Source organism: Hibiscus syriacus, unplaced genomic scaffold, assembly GCF_006381635.1.
Source record: "Hibiscus syriacus cultivar Baekdansim isolate YM2019G1 unplaced genomic scaffold, ASM638163v2 tig00116997_pilon, whole genome shotgun sequence".
Lineage (NCBI taxonomy): Eukaryota > Viridiplantae > Streptophyta > Magnoliopsida > Malvales > Malvaceae > Hibiscus > Hibiscus syriacus.
This window is the reverse complement of record NW_024063513.1, coordinates 4,796,900-4,817,200: the sequence shown is the minus strand read 5'-3', so window position 1 is coordinate 4,817,200 and position 20,301 is coordinate 4,796,900. Positions and strand designations below refer to the sequence as shown.

Here is a 20,301-nt window from a genome sequence, read left to right as displayed (position 1 = left end):
AAAATTATTTTAGTCATGGGCCCGAGCAAAACAAGTAGAACAAGATCATTGTTGGTTTTCGTAGCATTTGCCTTCACACGCAAATGCTAATGCAACGAATGGATCTCCATCTGTTGCTGAGCTTACTGAAATTCATCCATGCGAATTATAGACATTGTCAATGTGTTTTTTGAGGTTATTATAAAGCTTCTTTTGTTCAAATTCAACGATGGAGAACTCTTTTTATGTATTCCAATATTTTCTATACACGTTGAAACAAATTGTTGGTCGCAAGCAAGCAAGATTAAACAAAAAACTCCAGATCAAAATTGGGGCCCAAAAGCCAAAATTCTACACATCTTACACGCCCAATTCGGGTTCAGCCTATTTGCACATCCTTCAAGGGCCATGGGATTCCAATCACTTTGAACGACCGACTATAACCATTTACAAAAGCTCCATTCTTGAAGAGGCGTCGCAACACGTCACAGTCTGGCAAAGGAGAGAGATTTATGCCGATTGCAGCTTGGCAATGGAGAACGGTTTGGAATAATTCACTATCAATCTCTTCACTCTTCAGTGTGACTCGGCGTACTCTACGAGCCTCTGCTTAAGGTTCTGGAATAAGGAAGAAACTCTCAAGTTACCACTCAAAAAGGAAAGAGAAGAAAGAAACTAAATTATAGTACTCGGAATAACCTTCAATTCTTGATGAAGAACAACAAATATTTTCTTCAGTCTTTTATGTCTCTGCCAACCAAAACAGCACATAAATCCTACAGATTCCTTTTTAAAAAATAAAACACGGACACTAGAAACACTTCAGAACAGATACATATCTTCAATATCCTTCTATTTTCAAAATAATAGAAAGCACTGGAATTTTCATACCAGACACAAAGCATCAGATACTTTTACGAGATCTTCCACAATAGTTTCTTATTACCCAATTATCATTATGTGCAAATTTCTTCTAGACAAGCACATAATGAAGTAATTTTGCAGATAGCAAATGATCTTATCCTTCAAATCTGTTCTGTTCAACTGTAAACACCTCCTTAAAATAAGAAAAAGACTGTCCCCTGCCATCTATCATCTTCCTACTAACTAAATGTTGACAAGGAGGCCAGAATCATATTACAGAACCCTAATTTTAAATCCGCATCAAACTTGATAATAATCTGAAGTTCAATAAATAAGGCAGGAGTAGTGAAACAAAATCTCTTAAGAGGATTTCGTTGCTTAAAACATTCCATCATCAATGATAAAAATCATATGCCAAAGAAAATAGAGAGAAATATTTACCGTTCCACATTGGTGATAAGACTCCATCAATTGGTCCAACGTCTTGTAATACTTTTCCTTGTCCCTACCTTTCGAATATTCAAGGTCCTTACCCAGTTTTTCAAATTCATTCCTATATCAGGAGGTTATTCCATCAAAAAAGTCAAACACAGTACAAAGTCCACCAAACCTCTTAAATGAGCGAAAGAATTTTGAAGTCTGAACAATACCTGTATGTCTGTAGGACCTTGTCCAAGTCCTTGTAAGATTGATATTTTTCACGAAATTCATTAACATACTCTTCATACCTAGCATAAAAATAAATAAAAATAGTTTCAATTAGATGGAACAGTCCTCTAACATTCAACACAGCCACTACATTCTCAATTTAACAGATGCATCTACACCATAACTACTTACTGAGATGAATCCTTAATGGGTCCTCTGCGCTCTGGTTCATCTTTTTCATACTTAAAATAAGGCAAATAGTGTTCATCTGAAGAAGATCCTCTTTTATTTTGACCATTTACATTGCCCTCTTTCTGAACCACATCCTTGCGCGTATCAGTCATATCCGCCAATTTATTTGATGTTGGTATTTTACTTCCCTTTATGAACTGGGACACTGAACCTCGCTTAGATTCCTTCTGTTGTGGGGCACAAGCTGGTGCTTTCTTTTGGCTTTCACTGTAATACTCCAGGCCAACTCCTATTTTTGCACCAGTATCTGTTTGCTTGGTTTTACTATTATCAGCCAATTTGTTCAACTGGGACACAACTTCTGGAAAGTCAAATCTTGTGAGCTGCTGCTGCTGAGACTGAACATCCCTATGATGCGATCTAGATAAATCATCAACAAGATGTTCTGGTGTTCTTTTAAGCCCACTTACATTAGGTGAAGACGTTTTTCCTGAATTCCAATTTGTCTTCTCAATAGGTTTTCCCCTACCTAGATCAGGATTAGAATTCTCTGATGCGCTTGGTCGACTACCTGACTGTTTAAAGGAACCTTTCCTCTCAAATTGCTTCTTTGTAGGAGTTTCCTCAATCACTGGCTCACGAATCTCACCTAACTCCAAGTTCGAAAGCTCTCGTTGGAGAATGTTGCTTTTACCATTAGCTGGATATCTATCTTCGCTAACCCTGCTATTATCCTTAGGGGAAGAATTAATATATGAGCCAGAAATTTGTCCAGCATCCTTGAACTTTACAACTGTTTCACCATGTTTCCTGTAGTGGAAATCAGAAGGCACAACATTTATACCTCCAGCGTCACCTTTAGGATTTGTCAGTGGATTTTTTTCCTTCATTAAACCATCCTCATTTTGGGTGTCCCTAGAAGGGTTATCATTTTGAGTCACATTTTTCTCGGTGAACTTGCTACCATGCTCTGATCTATCAGAATGTTTCAAATGCCTTTCAGCTGTATTAAAAGCTTTAGTCTGAGCACCTGGATCAGATGACTTACGACCTGATTGATGAAAATCTTTACTAGATTTCCTGGGAAACACCTGATTGTACCCCTTTTGGGAGTCGGCATGCTCCTTGTCACCTTTATTTGAGCTTTGGTAAGCATCTCCACTCCCAGAAACAGGTGGTTGAGACATGCTTTCAGACTTCAATCTTTTAGATCGCTCAGGTTTCCCATCAATGTGCTTCGAATCAGATCCCCTTTTAGATTTACCTTTGCTTTTCACAGGGTAATCGGATTTTTCATTCCTGGAGTAATTCTTAATGATGTTTTCTGTGTCATTAAACAAATTTCCTATGAAATTTTGGCGCTCCTGGAATTCATCATACTCAGATGAAGAAGGTTTTGTTCCTTCCTCGTGTTTCTCACATTCTTTGTTTGCATTTGCAGCCATTCCAGTTTCCTGGTCATCTTCAGGCAAGTCTTTTTCAATCTCAACAGCATCTAATCCATGACCCTCGGCATCACCAGTATCAGATACATTACCTTCAATATCGACTGCATCAGGTCGATCATCATCTTGATTCTCATCCATTCCGTTCTGCAGAGACGTGTTATGTTCTGCTTGCCATGGTACAGGTGAAGTAAAAAATCCTGGTTCAGATGGCATATCCCACTTTGTCTCTTTGTCATCGTCGCTTGTCATTATATCTACATCCTCATCAGACCCTTCCTTGCTGTTGGAAGAAGCATCACTTTCACTATCACTGCTACTACCACTACCACTTGCTGCCGGGCTTGCACTCCTGCTGTGGCTTCCACTGTCACTTCCACTATCACTGCTGTCACTGTCGCTATCACTATCACTGCCACTGTCACTAGCACTATTTACTGGCCCCTCGCTATTATCAGAAGCTTTTCTCTCGCCACCCAAATCAGGTGAATGCTGTTGGATGTCAATCTGTTCCAACGCTTTTGACTCTTCCATAAGTTTAGGGTCTAAATGAGTCTGTTCCTCCATCTCATTATGAGTAACATTCTCCATTGATAATGAAGCTGGAGCAGGTATCTGATCTTGGTTTTCTTCGGGAGCTGGAGCCTCATGTTGATTATCTTCAGATGAACTGCAGAAATATAGACAAAAAAGATGAAGGCTGTGTGCTTATATACAAGCAAGAAACTAAAAACCAAGAACGAGGCTCTCAGGGTTCCTGATAATTAGAAGAGGCACCATCCAATTTTTATTGTACCCATCTTTACTTTTTTTTTATAGGAATTGCAGGCCTCGTTAAAAACCTCCTTCATGATTAAAGGAGCTTATAGAGAAGCTCCTTAATCAGCGGAAGGAGGAAAAGAGTGCCTTAAGATTTTATTAACCATAGAAAGAACACGATACAACTAGGGAGCCACCCCCAATATGAACAGAACACCAAAAACAGCCACCAACAATCCTACCAGAACCAGCCTAATCCAACAAAGCAACAACAGCCTAAAAAAGACTGGCCAAACAAAAAACCTAAACGAGGCCCGATTGACAATCAAACAAAACAACCAGAAAAAAGCCAAGGGTGACAGCTGACTAAAACCATAAAAGCCAACTTCTAACTCAAAGGCCACGGAGCTTTCACATGATAAGAAAAAAAAAACACGCATATAGCCGCCTATCCACCACATCACCACGTCTTGTTGGTTAAAGACCATCCGAACTTCCAGCTCCAGACAAAAAGCATGGTGGAGATCACCTAAACCCATCTTTACTTACAACTGTGTAAAATGATTATTAAAAGGAAACTAACAAGAAGATTACCAATAACAAGAGCAACAGTTAGTTTCAGATAATCAAGCAAAAGATTTATGGCATGATATTCCAAAAATTGTTTATTGCATGAGATTCTCAAAAAAGAAAATAAATTGGTTAATCTTTGATATTATAAAAACATGAGATTCTCCAAGTCACCTAAATGATAATTTCTCAAAAAAGTCATAAAATTTCTGGCAGATCACTGATATAGGGAAAAGCTTATTTTGAGTGATGAGTGAGAAAGCTAGTGAGAGAGTGAACGTGGAGATTGGTTTTGGGTCTTCACGCAGAGGTAGAGCATTGCCTGGAGAAGGAGCATGGGTAGCTTTCATAGATAATCTTAGTAGGAGAGTGCATAGAAACGTTTTATGGGAGCGTTTTAGTTATTTCGGCAAGGTGATTAAGGTGTTCATTCCGTTCGTTAATAGGAGACCAAAGTACAAGGATTATACGTTCGCTTTGGTGCATTTTGCTAGTAAGGAGGATATGTTTAATGCGAAGGTTAGGATGAATAACGTTATGGTAGATGGGAGGAGAATATCGGTGTCGATTGCAAAATATCAGAAGAGAAGTTTTCCGCGGGGCAGAGAGCGTTTTACTGGAGCGGGGTCTGGAGTCGCTAGTGCAGTGGAGCCGAGTGGGAAGAGATCAATTGTCCAAGTTGACGCGAGGAGGAGGGAGTTGCTGAATAAGTTTCATGATGGAAGATCTTATAAGGATACGGTTGAGGGAAGAAATAATATTGAGGGCCAGCAATTGAGTAGCCGTGGAAATAAGGGGGTGGTTAAGAATCCTTTGGAAGTTCATATTCCAATGGAAGAAAGGTCTTGGTTAAGAGCATCCCTAACTGGTATATGCAAGCAGATTTTCGAAGTTGAGTTTGTGCAAAGAGCATTAAGGAATGAGGGTTTTAATGTCAAGGTGGTAAGGTGGGGCTTTGCGAAAAATGCATGTCTGATTGTATTTAAGTCTGTGGAGGAGAAAGTTGCAGCGGTGGAGGACAAGTGGGAGGCATTGTCTTTCTGGTTTGAAAGGCTGGAGCCTGTCATGGAGGAGAAGGGTGTTCCTTTACCTTACTGTGATGTATCAATGATGGGTGTTCCTTTAAATTGCTGGTCAGTTGCTTTCTTTTCTAGTCTGGCAGCGAGATGGGGCAAGTTAGTGAAGATTAAGGATCAAACAGCTCTTAGAGTGGATTGCAGGGTGGCTCATATGTTGTTAAGAGTGGAGAGCCCGTTCAATATTCCATCCCATGTCACAATCAATACATATGGAAGATCATTTGTTATTAAGATTAAGGTGGAAGGTTGTGAAGATTTTTTCCCTGAGCTTGAAGATGGGGCTGAAGAAGACGACACTGTGGAAGGGACAATTGATTATGTGAACGAGACTTCATCGAAGGGGAGCAAATGGGATTTTCAAGGAGGTATGAAAGGGCAGTTGAGTATGTAGATGTTGTCAGACTCTGTGAATGAAACAGAAGCATGGGGTCAGGGAGTTTCTCATGGGGTTGACACACTGATCGATGGAGATTTGAATATTAACGTGGAAAACAAAAAAAAATTAGGGGCAGATCCATGTGTTGAGGGGACAGTACTAGGTGAGGTTAAAAGTTAACAGAAAATGGCAGGAGGTTCTTTTGATATGAGAAAAAGGGTGTTCAGCTTGGAAGGGGTCACCTCGGGGCAAGATAAAGTTGTCAAAGATATTGGGCTGAATTTAAATTTGGGAATGGAGAAGACTTTTGGGCCTCAACAGGAAAATCCAAGATCAAATAGGATTGGTAATAAGTCTGCAGACAGGGTTAATGCTACACAAGCAGAATTTGATTGGCAATCTGGGTCTGTTTCATTGGCCCAGTGGTGTGAGGTGTCTGCTGAGCATGATGAGAATTTAAAAGGGGTTAGACTATAAGTCCTGACCAGGTAGAATTACCTTATGAAGCGGTCAAGGAAAATAGTAGTAACATGGTAGAGGAGGCAAAAAAAGGTATTCAGGATATTGAGGTTGCTGATATGGGTAAACAAGTAAATAGGTATAAGCAGAAAAACACCCAAATAAAAGAGAAGTGTTGTAGGAGGTGGAAATTGGGTTATCAGGTATCAAAAGGCTTGTCATTAAGAAGTTTATCCGAAGGATCGAGAGGTAGTGGACGTTTTATCAGAGTCTACAGAATGTCAAAAACAAGACGAGTATGGTTATGTTCAGAGAGGAGCCATAAGCACAATCAGAACAGGTTCGTTTTTCATAATTGTAAGCAATTTTCATCAAGTCAAGGGGAGAGAGGTCAGGATAAGGAAATCACAGGTTCTGAGCAGGATCAGAGTAATATTTTGGCTCCACTTATTAGCAGCAACCTCCCAGATAGAGTGGTGGTAGACCCTTCTACTGCTTCAGGGAAAAATAGAAAGTATAGATTGAAGAGAAGAGGTTTAATCACAGAAGCTTTGGAAAACGCAGAAGTTACAACTGTGTACTCCCACTCTTTCACTAAAGTACTAGAGGAAGCATTAGCTACATGGGAGGTATGTCAGAGTCTAGGCATTTCTTTCAAGGAGGGGAGGGAGGTTTTTATTGATAAGATTAAAAAGTTGGAGAATGGTTCAGGGGTGGTAAGTGAAGCCGGTTAGTCGACCAGCTTCTGTTTCTAGTAGGTTTTTGGTGTATAATGGATATGTCGGATTGCATTATTATTTCGTGGAATGTCAGGGGCCTAGGGAGGAAGGAAAAAATTAGAGCGGTGTCGAGACTAGTGAAGAAGAATAAACCGATTATTTTGCTTTTACAGGAGACAAAATTGAATAAACATCAGAAGGGGCTTAGAAGGAAATTAGGAGGATTCCAGCTTAAAGGAGAAAGTTTCCAACCAGCGGAGGGGACAGCTGGCGGTCTGCTATGTTTGTGGAATGAGAATGCATTCGAGGTTAGTGGGGTTTATAATCAGAGTAGATTTCAGGCGTTATCAGGGAAGTTCAAAGAATCTAAAGTGGAGTGTGTTATCATTAACGTGTATGGTCCTTCTGTAGAGGAAGAAAAGGAGTAGTTTTTTAGTCAGTTGCTGAGCTATGTTCATTCGGTTAATCTGCCAGTTTGCATTGGGGGCGATTTTAATGCTTATCTCGACCAAAAGGAGAAGATTGGAGCCTCACAAAATTGGCATTCAGTGGCCTTGCTAAGGAATTTTTTGCAACAATCTAATTTACTCCGACTTACACCCGTTGTCCGCCGCCATCATCAGCCACCCGCCGCCGCCGTCAGACGCCGCGCTGGCCGTCACTTCCGGTGGCCGTTGAACACCAAAACTTCCAGATTTTTTTGACTCGACGCCAGCATCAAGGATCTAGGCTTCATTTCACCAAGGAGAGCCTACAACTCAGTGGATCTTAAACGTGGCCCTTCGACTTTTTAGCTGTTGGCGACGCTTCTTCTTTCTTTTTCTCCAACGACGGCGCGATCTACAACAGCAGTATAGTCATTATTTTTACTTTCTCCATCTCCTTGCGTCTGTCGTCTCTCCACAAGCAATCAAGTCAGCCACGTTCGTCGCTGATCTTTAGCTGCAGTTTTGGTTCTGTTCATCACCCTTTCTTCCTTTGCTTTTCTTCAACGATAAAGCAACACAAAAGAAATGAGTTCCCGGAAACTTGAAGTGGGTCTTGCTACCCCTCTCCATTACAAGTCCTCTCGGCAAAAGCCAAGGCTAGTTGCAGAACATGCTTCGGCTTTGCAGTCTGTGGAGGCGGGGATTTCCAAGATACGAACTGCTATTGTGGCATTTGATCGCCTTGTTAATTCCCTCGGTTCACTTAAAGACACCGCTGAATTACGTGACAAATTGCATAAGACAAGGCTTGATATTGAGCAGCTCGTTAAAGAGTCTTCAGCTAAACTAAGGGAAGCAAGAGAAGTTGTGCAAGATGCAGAAACCTTAAAGAAATCTGTCGATGAGAAGCTTGCAGCTGGGAGGGAGACAACAAATTCATCTTTCGTTCCTAAAGAAGTTCGTCCATCAAGTTATGATGTCCATGTGCTGGAGGAAAAGGTGACCAAGAAACGCGTGGAAGGAGATGAGATGAGGGTTGAAGCCGCAGCTCTCGGGGCTAAGGCTGGCCGTCAGTCCAATAGTGGGGATAAAGAGGCTGGAAAAAGTTTGAAAATTCCGGATAAGAAGGCGAATCGAGTGGAGATTTTGGTGCCGAAGGTTACGGAATCGGAGCTTCATAAACAGAGAGTGGAGCAGCAGGCGCCGACTTTGAAGGTAGCGAAGAAGGCCAAAGAGAAGCAGTGTAGGACTGCGACGGGGGAGAAATATGAGAGGATGTTGTTGGAGTCCACCTCAAAGGGGTGCAGTAATGATAAGACTGGATGCTACACGTTATTTATTGATAACTTACCAGAGAACATTCACTGGAAGAGGTTTGGATTTTTATTTCGCTCTCATGTTCGGGTTCTTGATGCTTTTATTCCAAATAAAAGAAATTCAAAAGGAGTTCGCTTTGGTTTCATTGGCTTCGCAACTTTCGATGAAACAAGGAGAGCGATCTCAAAATTGAATGGTTCTCATATCGACGGAAGCAAAATTGGTGTTTATTTTGCTAAATTCAAACCTCGACAGTCCTTTTGGAGAAAGTCCTAGACAGGTGTTCTTCGCAAGTCCGGGATGGAAGATGTTTCAAGGAAGAATCATTATAAAGTTGAAGGTGTTATAGATGAAGAAAAACTTCAGGTGTTGAGCAATTGTCTAGTGGGGTGGTGCAAGGACTTTGTCAAAATTGGTCATCTCGCCAGACAAATGCAAGCGAAGGGCCTCATTGGCTTCACCTTAATGAGAGCTGCTAGTAATGCGATTTTAATGATTTTTGAAGACAATGCTTCATTGAGAAGCGTGAAGAACGATAAATCAAAGATTCTCGCAGAGTGGTTCTCCATAGTCGAAGCTTGGTCAGAGAGTTTGGTAATGGAGTGTCGTCGAGTATGGTTAGTTTGCGAGGGTGTTCTTTTTCACACATGGAATTGGGATACTTTCAAGAACATTGCTTATAAGTGGGATTTATTACTAGCTATCGACGAAAGTTGTCAGTCTCCATCATCCTTTGATCGGGCAAAAATTCAAGTCCTCACAAAGGCTGATGCGAGAATTGATGCGATGGTGGAATTAAAGGTTGCTGACAACTTCTTCAAGGTCATGGTGCATGAGATAGAACCTTCATTCAAACCAAACTCTTTGGCTCCTGAAGAAGACGAGTCTCATTAGATCTTGTCTCTTCAATTGTGGTTGTTTTAGTCTATATGGTTGTAGGTGTTGCTTTTAATTTGTATTATGTTCTGTTTTATTCCTACTGCTGGTGGTGTAATTAGAAGTAAGGTGATTTGACTGTGGCTTTGGATGAGGTCATATGAGGTTAAGGTGTTTGTTGTAATGGTGTACATCACCATGAGAGGATATTCTGTGGTATCTTTTGTATCGGGTATTTTATCAATAATATTTGAGGTACTCTTTTCTTCCTTCCAATGTTCGTTAACATACCTTTAGTATGTGAACGAATACGAAGGGAGTTTTTAATGAGACCTCCAACTTCTATAAAAAAAATAGTTGTAGATGGGAAAAATTGGGGACCTAAACCTTTTCGCCTTTTTAATTATATGCTGGAGGAAGAAGGTTTTGCAGACATGGTCCATAATGCTTTGACAGATCCGGTCGTAAGTAGAGGGGGAAGAGGGCTTTTTAATCTGCTACTAGGTGCAAAAAAACGAATCAAGGAGTGGCCAATCAGAAGTAAAGAGGGGATTTCAGAATCTATCAGTGTTGGAGAATAAAATTAATGGATTGGAAGTTAAGGCGCAAGGCGGCGGGCTTTCTAATTATGACTGGGAACAGCTTTTAACCTCAAGAAAGGAGCTTTGGAAAATGCACAGGATTGAAGAAAGTATTTAGTTCCAAAAGTCGAGGGCGAAGTGGATCAAAGATGGTGATAGAAATACTAGGTTCTTCCACCTTTGTGCTATTAACAGAAACAGAATTAACACCATTTCGGCTTTGAGAGTGGTTGGTCAGGAGCTGAAAGATCCGGATCAGATTAAAGCTTATGTCTCTCAATTTTTTAAGAAGATTTATAATTCCAAAGATATTTTGGAGGTAGAGGAACTGAATTTGAAGTTTGCAGAGTTGAGAGTTGATCAAAGGAACCTCTTGGAGACTAAATTCTCAGAAGAGGAAGTTAGGGATGTTATTTTCTCCTCGTACAGTTCCAAAGCTCCAGGGCCCGATGGCTTTACGATGGGTTTTTTAAAGAAATTATGGCCGTCTCTTAAGGTGCAAATAATGAAGTTTATGTATGATTTCTACCGTGGGAGGAAGTGGGATCATGGGGTAAATCACGCCTTTATTTCTCTGATTCCTAAGAAAATCAACCCGGAAGGTATTGAAGATTACCAACCTATAAGTCTTGTGGGCTGTCTCTATAAAATCGTATCCAAAGTTTTATCGAAGAGATTAGTGTCAGTGATTAAAGATATTGTGAGCCCTTCTCAGTTTGCTTTTATTCCGGGTAGACAACTTTTAGATTGTGCTTTTCTAGCAAACGAAGGCATAGAATATTGGAGGAAGCTAGGGCTGAAAGGGGTGGTGTTCAAAGCTGATTTTCAGAGAGCTTATGACTCGGTTGAATGGCCAATTATCTTCAGATTAATGAGGGTTATGGGCTTTGGAGAGAAATGGGTCTCTTGGATAAAATGTTGCCTTTCCACGGCGTCTATCTCGGTGTTAGTGAATGGCTCCCCAACTGAGGAGTTTTCGATGGGTAAAGGGTTGAGACAAGGGTGTAGTTTGTCCCCTTTATTGTTCAACATAGTGGGGGAACTTCTTAATCTTATGTTAAGCAAAGCGGCTGACTTGGGACTATTTCAAGGTTTCACTATTGGAAGATCGGATTCATTTAATCTAACCCATCTACAGTTTGTTGATGATTTGATTTTGTTTTGCCGTGATTCCCCTACTTATATTCTGAATATTAAGAGAGTGTTAAGGATATTTAGTATAATGACAGGGCTGCATTTAAATTTGTCCAAGAGCAATTTGTATGGCATCAATGTGGAGAACGAAATATTAAATGAATGGGCAATGAAGGTTGGATGTGGTGTGGGTGTTTTTCCCACAGTGTATCTAGGCCTACCCTTAGGTGCAAAGAGAAATTCAGAGGTTCTATGGGAGCCGGTCATCCAAGGTTTTTCCAAAAAACTGTCAGGTTGGAAAGCAGCAACACTGTCAATGGCGGGCAGATTAGTGTTGATAAAATCAGTTGTCCTCAATGTCGATTTTCTTCCTCTCTATTTTCAGAATTCCGTGTAAGGTGTATAGGAAGTTAAATTCACTAATGTCTAACTTTCTGTGGGGGGAAGGTTCTTCTACAAGTCGAATTCACTGGGTGAATTGGGAGAGGGTATGTAAACCCCTCGAGGAGGGAGGTTTGGGAATCTTGGATCTCAAATTTGCTAACAGAGTGTTACTAGGCAAATGGGTCTGGAAGTTTGCGAATGAAAAGGAATCCCTCTGGAAAAATATGATGTGTAGCAAATTTAATGTGAATAATCTGTCCCTAGCTATTGCTAAGGTATGCTCTCCTTCGGACTCATGGATTTGGAAGGGTATTACAAAGAATTATCTTGAAGATGACACAATTGGACAAGGATTGAGATCCCACACGAAGTTTCAATTGGGAAATGGTAAGTCTATTGAATTTTGGCATGATGTGTGGATAAATGAGGAGTCTCTAAAGAATCAATTTCCAAGGATTTATGTTCTCTCGAATAACAAGTGGGGAAAAGTTTCAGAGTTTGGCTGTCTTGTGAATAACAAATGGGTCTGGAATATTCCAACGAGAAGATATTTATGTGATTGGGAACTGGATTATTGGATTCAACTTATGTCTCTGCTGGAGAATGTTGTTCTGTCTGATACGGTGGATGATTTTCTGTCTTGGTCGGGGAAGGGAGATGGTTTATTCTCGGTTAAAGCATGTAGGTTGACTCTTTCATCCTACTCAGGGGGTCAGTTTAATTGGAAAAGGTTCGTTTGGTCAGGAATGGCTCCTCCAAGAGTTGAAACATTTCTGTGGCAAGTTTCACATCAAAGACTAGCGGTTAGAACGGAGTTGATTAAAAGAGGAGTTACTTTGGAGGAGGTTTTATGCCCGCTGTGTTCAAAGCAAGATGAAACAGTTCAGCATCTTTTCATTTCCTGCTCGGTTGCAGGAAACTTATGGAGCAGTTTTTTAAGGTTATGGGATATCGCGTCTGTCCTGCCTAAAGATCCTCTTTCCTTGCTGTGTTCCTGGTCTGACCTGAGGCCAAATTCTCGAATATGGAGTTTTATACCGGGAGTTGTTCTATGGTCAGTTTGGAAGGCTAGAAACTTGGTGGTTTTTGAGAATTGGAAGTTGGATGTTTCTAATCTATCTTTCATTTGCAGATTTAGATTGGCTAAATGGTTTCTGGCTAAGCATCCGAATGTCTTTATTCAAGTTGACTCCCTTGTGGGGGACCCTACTATTGTAGACAAGTTTCAGAATAAGGCACCCATTAAATTGAAGTTTCAGGGTTAGAGTCCTCCACCAGTTCATTTTTTCAAGGTTAACGTTGATGGGGCAGTCAGTGGGGATGGGTTGTTGGGGGGAATTGGGGGAATTTTAAGAGATTCGAACAACAAAGTCCTAGGGTCTTTTTCGAGTGTTGTTGGTCCAGGTCCCCCTCCATTGGTCGAGTTGAAAGCCATGGAGAAAGGCATTGATTTCTTTCTCTCGTCGGAGTGGGCGATGAAGGGAAGGTTAATAGTAGAGAGTGATTGCAAAGCAGTAGTGGATTGGATTAAGCAGCCAACTTCATCCCCTCTTTTTTTTAGTTTGATGGTGGGAAAAATTGTCTCTCTTGTTTTGGACAGGCAGATCATTGTAAGACACATATCGAGGAGGTGCAATTGTGAGGCGGATTCTCTGGCCAAACAGGGGATTGGATGAATTGTTTTGTTTGTGTTAGAGGTTTCTTTGTAGGTTATTGGTGGTGTTTCGATGTTTAGGGGTTGTGTTAGTTTTGATGTTTAAGGGAAGTCTGGTTATTTTTGTGTTTACGATCTTATGTGGTTATGTTTTAAGTGTGTTTTCTGGTTGTATCCTGTGTACTCTATTTATGATTAATATACCTCTAAGGCACTCTTTTCCTCCTTCCGCTGATTAAGGAGCTTTCTTAAAAAGATCCATTAATCAAGAAGGGGTTTTTTAATGAGGCCTAAAATTCTTATCAAAAAAAAGATATAGGGAAAAGCTTAGTTAAAGTTATTTTCCCATTAAAATCTTGTTCTGTGTCATACGATGAGAATAAGAAATCATGAAATATAGAGCTCAATAAGAAATGACAAGAGATCAATTCAATTACAATGGCTCAATCAAACCCACTGGAAATGAAAATGACTAGTACCTTCCACTTTCAGACAAAGATTTTTTTGAGCTTTCCAACTCCACTCCTGGTTTCAAGAAATACCTTCCTGGAGCGTGGAAAGTTGCAATCTAATGCACAAAATTAAAGGAAGCCATAAGCTTACATGCTATTCTTAAAAATACTCTGCATCAAAGATCCATCACTTACTTTTTTTAAAGCAGGCTCAATCTGCCGTGCAGAGTTTGGTATTGTATCACCAACAACTTTCTCCAAGGCCTGTCACCATTTCAGAGAGAGAGAGGCTAAGAGATAAAATGATCCAAAACATAAACAGCCTAAAGCCAATCGCATGCCCTAGTAGCAAAAGAGGGAAAATTAATTTAAAACATCCACTCAACCCATATATCTTGCCTTTAAACTCATCCCCTTGGGATTCTCCTTCAGTAGACTGATCAGAAGACTCTGCAAGTCTGTTGGTTTAGGTCCAAAATTTCCCCTACGCTCTTGCATCTCACGTACTACACTAGTAGCCCTGGTTAGTATTTCTTTCTCAGAGCTGGAAATGTTTTCTTTGCTTTTCACCTGCAGAGGAATAGCATCCTCACTGCTTGTATGAGTCTTGGTGGTATTTCCAATTCCAACTGGGGAAGCTGCAGCACCAGAGCGCTCAGGCGGAGATGGTAAAGGTGAAGATGAGCGTCTTCCCTTTGCAGTAGCAGCCGAAATTAATCCAGATTTAAAGCTAGATTTTGTAGGGGCTACAACTGCAGCTGGTGCATACATACATTTCAATAAAACTTGTCAAGAAACGTAAACAGAAGCGAAAGGAACTGCCAAACTGCTACTAATTAAAGTATAATCTCAATATCTCCCACATATTAATTTTTGGAGACACTATGCAAAAGAAACAAAAAAGAAAAAAGTGATTTTCATATTCGATTAGATATATGAAATCCAAATTATTACCTTGAGGTGTGTCAACTTTACGCTTCTTAAAAGCAATTTCCTTCTTTTTAAAATGGGACTTCCATGGACTAGCTGCAAACACAAGGGAAATAAGACAGTGAACATCCATTTTCAGAAATTGACATCTTTTAATCTTAAATTTTCTCTGCCAACAATTACTTTCAGTGAAAATATTTTCAATGGGATCTTTCATCTATTATCTTTTAGTAGGTATTGTGCAAGCAAATCCTGTTTCCCTAAAGAGAGTGAGGACCAAGGCTAAAAATACACATAAGAAGAATCATCCTCATTACTAAAGGATTTCATGATTGAACAAGCAACTTCACTATATCATCTTGATAACACAGGCATCATAGGATTAGGGCCACAAAAAGAAAAGTGTAAATTTATGTTTTGGTACTCAAACTTGGCTTCGAGGTTCAATTTGACACCTGAACTAATTAGGTACTTGAACTTAGAATTTGTTATACAAGTGACCCCAAAATACAACACCATTAACAATTGTAAGGGACTAAGGGTTAAGATTCAAATTGGTACCTAAACTTGGCTTCTTGGATCAAATTGCCACCTGAACTTGGCTTCTTGGATCAAAGTGTTTAAAAAATCATAAGTACTGATTTGAACCAAAAGACCAAGTCATTTACCACTTTAAATCTTAACCCTTAAGAATTTTAATGGTGTTACAGTTTGGGATAACTTGTATAACCCGACTCAAGCTCAAGTACCTAATTGGACTAAAAAAATTCAGGTGCCACATTGAACTTTGAAGCTAAGTTCAATTACCAAAATGTATGTTTACCCAAAAGAAAATTTCATGAGTATACATTCTAAGAAAATATACAAGGGAATAGATCTTAAATAGAACTTAGTCCAAACATTCCCTTGTAGTGATGCTTATTACATTGGAGGCATTCTATATGTCGGAAAACACAAGAATATGCAGTGTATGGATTAAGATAGAGAGTTGGGGTGCAAACACAATATCATTAAGAAAAACTTACCCTCAGCAGCAACTAGTTGCTTGATTTGATTCTTCATAGATGGGTTTCCATGGTCTAATATAATGGCTCTATCATCAACAGAAAAAAGGAAAAGATGAAAACAATAAACTTAGCCCTATTAACAAAAGTGACTAAGAACATAAGAGCGTAGCATCATAAAATATTTACAAAAAAATCAATAAAAAGAACCACATAAAAGATATATTGAAAGGCCAGACCACCAGAGTTTCTTCATCACTTCATGAAACATAATCAACGAGAAGAATCCAAATTTCTAATACAAACTAAGAAATGGTAATTTCAGCATAACAAAGAGCTTCTCATTAGAAGAGTTTCTAATATTGTGACTTGTCTAGGTAATATTGAACGTTATGCACTTCTTTCTGAATGTTCTTTTTCAGCTAGTGTCCATTCTGAATAGTAAAAAAACACCTAAACATTAGAAATACTGTGAAAGATAGAATGGTGAAACTTTAGCAATTCTGATTTCAAAATAAGCAGTGAGAAGAATTATATATGCTACTATTATGAAAATAATCAGGTCTGACAAACAATAGTTTACAAGGGAATTTCAAAGATCAGATGGTTGTTTGTACCAAACTTATTGATATTGATTTGAGACTGATGAATGGATTGAGGCTATTATTTTTATAACTGAAACATGGAAGGCAAGCTTCAATGTGAGAAACATCTAATGTAATGGACGGTCTCAGATTTTATAATGATTTATAAATTATGATGGGTCTCTATCAGAAGAGGAGATCTGAAGAACTCTCAAGATAATGTAATGCTTGCTTTTCCAGGAATTGGCTTGCCTACATCACTTCGGTGCATTCATTATAACATAAAGAAGGGACCCGTAAATTGAATGTATGCATAACAATACCTATATGCATAACAATACCTAATTACTGTTTCTTCAGGTTCTCACAAAGCTGTCAGTATTTGAAGCGAGAGATCTAGCAGTGCTAAAAAGGCTGGTTTAGAAGATTATTAAATTTCAGCCAAATTTCATTAATAAACATGGATGTGGAGACTTTAATGTCCCGAGTTTTAAACTATTTTAGGAGGTTTCCACAAAAGGGGCAGTACTATTTACCAAAAAACAGCTAAATAAACTAGCTAAATAGTAACAAAGGAAACTCCAGATGCAGAAACCGTAAACCAGCTAGACACTCTTAAATTAAGCAAGAACAAAAGTAGCAACTAATGTGGTGAATTAACAAGCAAACGAAATGTCAAGAGGTATCTTTTTACAGATTGCGTATTACTAACACCATGTTATTTGCTAACGCCTAAGAGAACATCTACTTTTATAACCAACCATAGCGGAATATGTATTTAATCTGGATCAATTTAAGAGCACATAAAAAAAAGGTAAATTAGAGAAATGGGAACCAAATATGCATGCTTAGGCAGATAATGAAAATTAGAAAACCATCCAGATGACATACTTGCGTGATTTATGCATGCGTTCAGCTTCCTCTGACCGCATCTTAACTTGATTCGTGATTGATTCATCCAAGACACGTTGAACATTCAATTTGCGCCATGCACACCCAGATTCAACAAGCAAACAATTTCCATCTTCCCCCATTTGACGTTCTTCATATATATCACACAGATCACCAAATTCCCGTGACCATGTAAACCTAAACTCCTTACCGCCAACATCAATTACCTACAATAAATTAAATCCGCAGTTCTTAGTAATTAACAGCCCAGTTACAAATGTAAGTTTAACCAAAAGAGAGCCGAACACTGAAAAAAAAACTTGCAATTTGTCTCCAAAAGTCTCAACAAATAATGGGAACAATCATTAGTTCAGAATAAGAATAGAATATAAAATCAGGATTCTTAGTGTAGCAACATCTCAAAAAAAAGAACAAAACTCTTGGGCCCTAAACTGGTTTTTTGTTCTCCAAGTCATTAACTATCTATCATACCAAAAATATAACATCAAATCAAGATTTTTATCATAGAATCTCAAAGAAAATTAACAAAACTCTGAGGCTTTAACCAATTTTCCGTAATCCAAGTCGTTAACTACAATATCATTCTTTGGGTCATTAATTAATTATGAGAATTTCCTGCATAATTTAGAAACGAAAGCTAAATAACCATATATTAAAAATTACCAACAATGAAAGTCTATTAAGGTTGAATATATAAACATTTCAGGAAAAAATATTACGGCAGAGTGAACTCAAGACATTGTAGGGAATACACAAACTAAATAGACCCAACTCCCCCATATAATTCTACAAGAAAAAAATACTACATACACCGAGATAAAAGTACAAGCAAACTCAGCATTATCGGGCAAGCTACCTTATACATCTTCCATTAAACCACCAAAAAGAATCTCTATAAAATAACAGAATTTGATTTACAATCACCATAACAAAATTCACAACCTACCTCATTAAGTCACCCAATTTGAAGCTAAACTAGGTTGAAAATCCTATCAAGTAACTAACACTCCCATAATCAGTAGGAAACTAAGAACTTTAAAAGCGTGACCACACAAAGTTGTCATAGTTACACCCAAACCAAAATTCAGTGTACCAAATGATAGCTAGTTAAAAATAACCCTAAAATGCAAAATCATAAACTAAAACTCCACAAATTTAAAACAAGCATTGTAAACATTTCAAGATTAACAAAATTTAAGCTAAACCGGTACAAATTTTTGATCAACCCGCATAATATTACCACCCCCTAGATCATCAAAGTACATTTCAAGAAATAAAAATTAGGCTTGATCCAGATGAACTCAAACCAAGAAGGATAATTATCCCACTACTTTCATCTTATAATATTTCCAAATTCGAGGGAGAAAACACAGTTCGAAATAAATAGCAAAACAAATTAAAAATGAGAAAACCCAATCGAATTCTTGTTTAAAAACTCACATTCCCAGTAGGGTGAGTTGGAATTGAATCAAATTTAATCCTGGCAGTCTTTCCTTGAGCCTCGAGCCGCCTGATCTCCTCCACCAAATCTGGCGCCAACCTTATAATCATCGCGAAAGCCAACGGATTGTTCCCAGAAACAAGCGAAAAGCTCTCTTCAACAGACGGTGCGGGTCCTGAACCGCCCCCAATACCGGGGCGGTTACGAGGGGCGGAGCCAAGGGAAAGCCTACCTGATTGGGTGGCGGAAGAAGGGCGGTGTGGCGGCGCCGGAGGGAATGAAGAACGATTCCGAGGGCCTCTGCCCCCACGTCCGCCTCCTCCACCGCGGCCAAGCTTCGAGGAGCCTCTGTACATTGTTTTTGCGGGAGGGTTTTACTAGATTTGTTCCGTTTAAGTTATCGTGGCATAAAATTTTTTATGTGCATAGTAAATTTACACGTATGCTTAAACGACTACAAATATAAAGAATGGCGACGCTTGGCCGATTCTAGCGGCGGAACGGAAAGATCGATAAAAGAGGAATACGGTATCCGAAAAGAGTGCTGCGACAGCGAGAGACGACCTTAGGTAGAGGTTTGATTCTGTTTTTGCCTGTCCTTTATTTTTATTTTCTTTATCTTTTTAACTGCTAGTTTGTATAATGGAAAATTCCACGGCAAGCTCCTAAGCTGTACAAGCCTTTTATTATTGTTATTGTTGTTATTATTATTATTATTATTATCATATAATTTTGATTACATAATTTTAAAATATTTTTATATTATAAATTATATTGATTTAATTGTATATAATTCTAATTTTGAAATCAAATATATTTAGCTACATTTAATATTGTAATATTTAAATATCACAATAATATTGTTTTTAACTAAAATCATGGTTAATTGATATTAATTTCAATTAATTATGTAATCTAATAATTTCAATAGCATGTAACTAAATACAAAATGTTGTAATTTTGCAAAATGCAAAACGGAATTACGACACATTTTTTATTTATAATTTAATATGTATTGTAATTTTTAATCAGTGATTTATAACTCAAGATTTAATTAGTAATATTGTAACATGCACATTAATGTATATTTTGGATTTAATTAGATTAAGTCAATTTTTTTTATTCTTGGACTTATTGAGTGGTCCAGGACTCAACGTGAGACTACTTAAAGTTAAAAAAATATTTAAAAATTATATAAAAATAAATTCATATATTAATATAATTAAAATTAAATAACTTTTTGTTTAATAAGTTTACAATTTTCATATTCAGCACTAATTTTTAATAAATTTAGTTTTTACGCTTCAAAGTATCCACTAAAGCGAATCCAGTAATTCCTTCACTTTCTATTCAAGTCAGATTTAGTCACTCCTATTGGATGAAATGTTTGCTGTAGATCACTAGAGTATGATAAAAGTATATTGACGGATAGACACAACATGATATTTCATTAATAATAAAAATAGGAAATTTTTAAAAAAAATTATTCAATTATTTTGAAAAATAGAAAAAAT

General features: G+C 38.4%; 1 protein-coding gene across 1 annotated transcript; it reads right to left on the bottom strand.

The window, feature by feature from the left end:
- Nucleotides 1-246: 246 nt before the first annotated feature.
- On the bottom strand, nt 247-19,350 carry LOC120194370 (dentin sialophosphoprotein-like). Its single transcript, XM_039196689.1, has 12 exons — nt 18,787-19,350; nt 17,326-17,552; nt 15,872-15,939; nt 14,871-14,942; nt 14,316-14,674; nt 14,112-14,180; nt 13,944-14,032; nt 1,684-3,798; nt 1,494-1,571; nt 1,285-1,396; nt 679-729; nt 247-597 (listed from the first exon to the last, which is right to left on the bottom strand). The coding sequence occupies exons 1-12, from the start codon at nt 19,141-19,143 to the stop codon at nt 556-558; spliced, it is 3,639 nt and encodes a 1,212-aa protein (XP_039052620.1). The 5' UTR covers nt 19,144-19,350; the 3' UTR covers nt 247-555.
- Nucleotides 19,351-20,301: the final 951 nt, after the last annotated feature.

What these genes read in the sequence shown, in the direction of transcription:
- LOC120194370 (XM_039196689.1), bottom strand. Translation starts at nt 19,143, where the DNA reads ATGTACAGAGGCTCCTCGAAGCTTGGCCGCGGTGGAGGAGGCGGACGT. An exon ending in AAGGTCCTACAGACATACAG is followed by an intron (nt 1,397 to 1,493) that starts GTATTGTTCAGA and finishes CTCCTGATATAG; the next exon opens with GAATGAATTTGAAAAACTGG. An exon ending in CTTATCACCAATGTGGAACG is followed by an intron (nt 730 to 1,284) that starts GTAAATATTTCT and finishes TTTGGTTGGCAG; the next exon opens with AGACATAAAAGACTGAAGAA.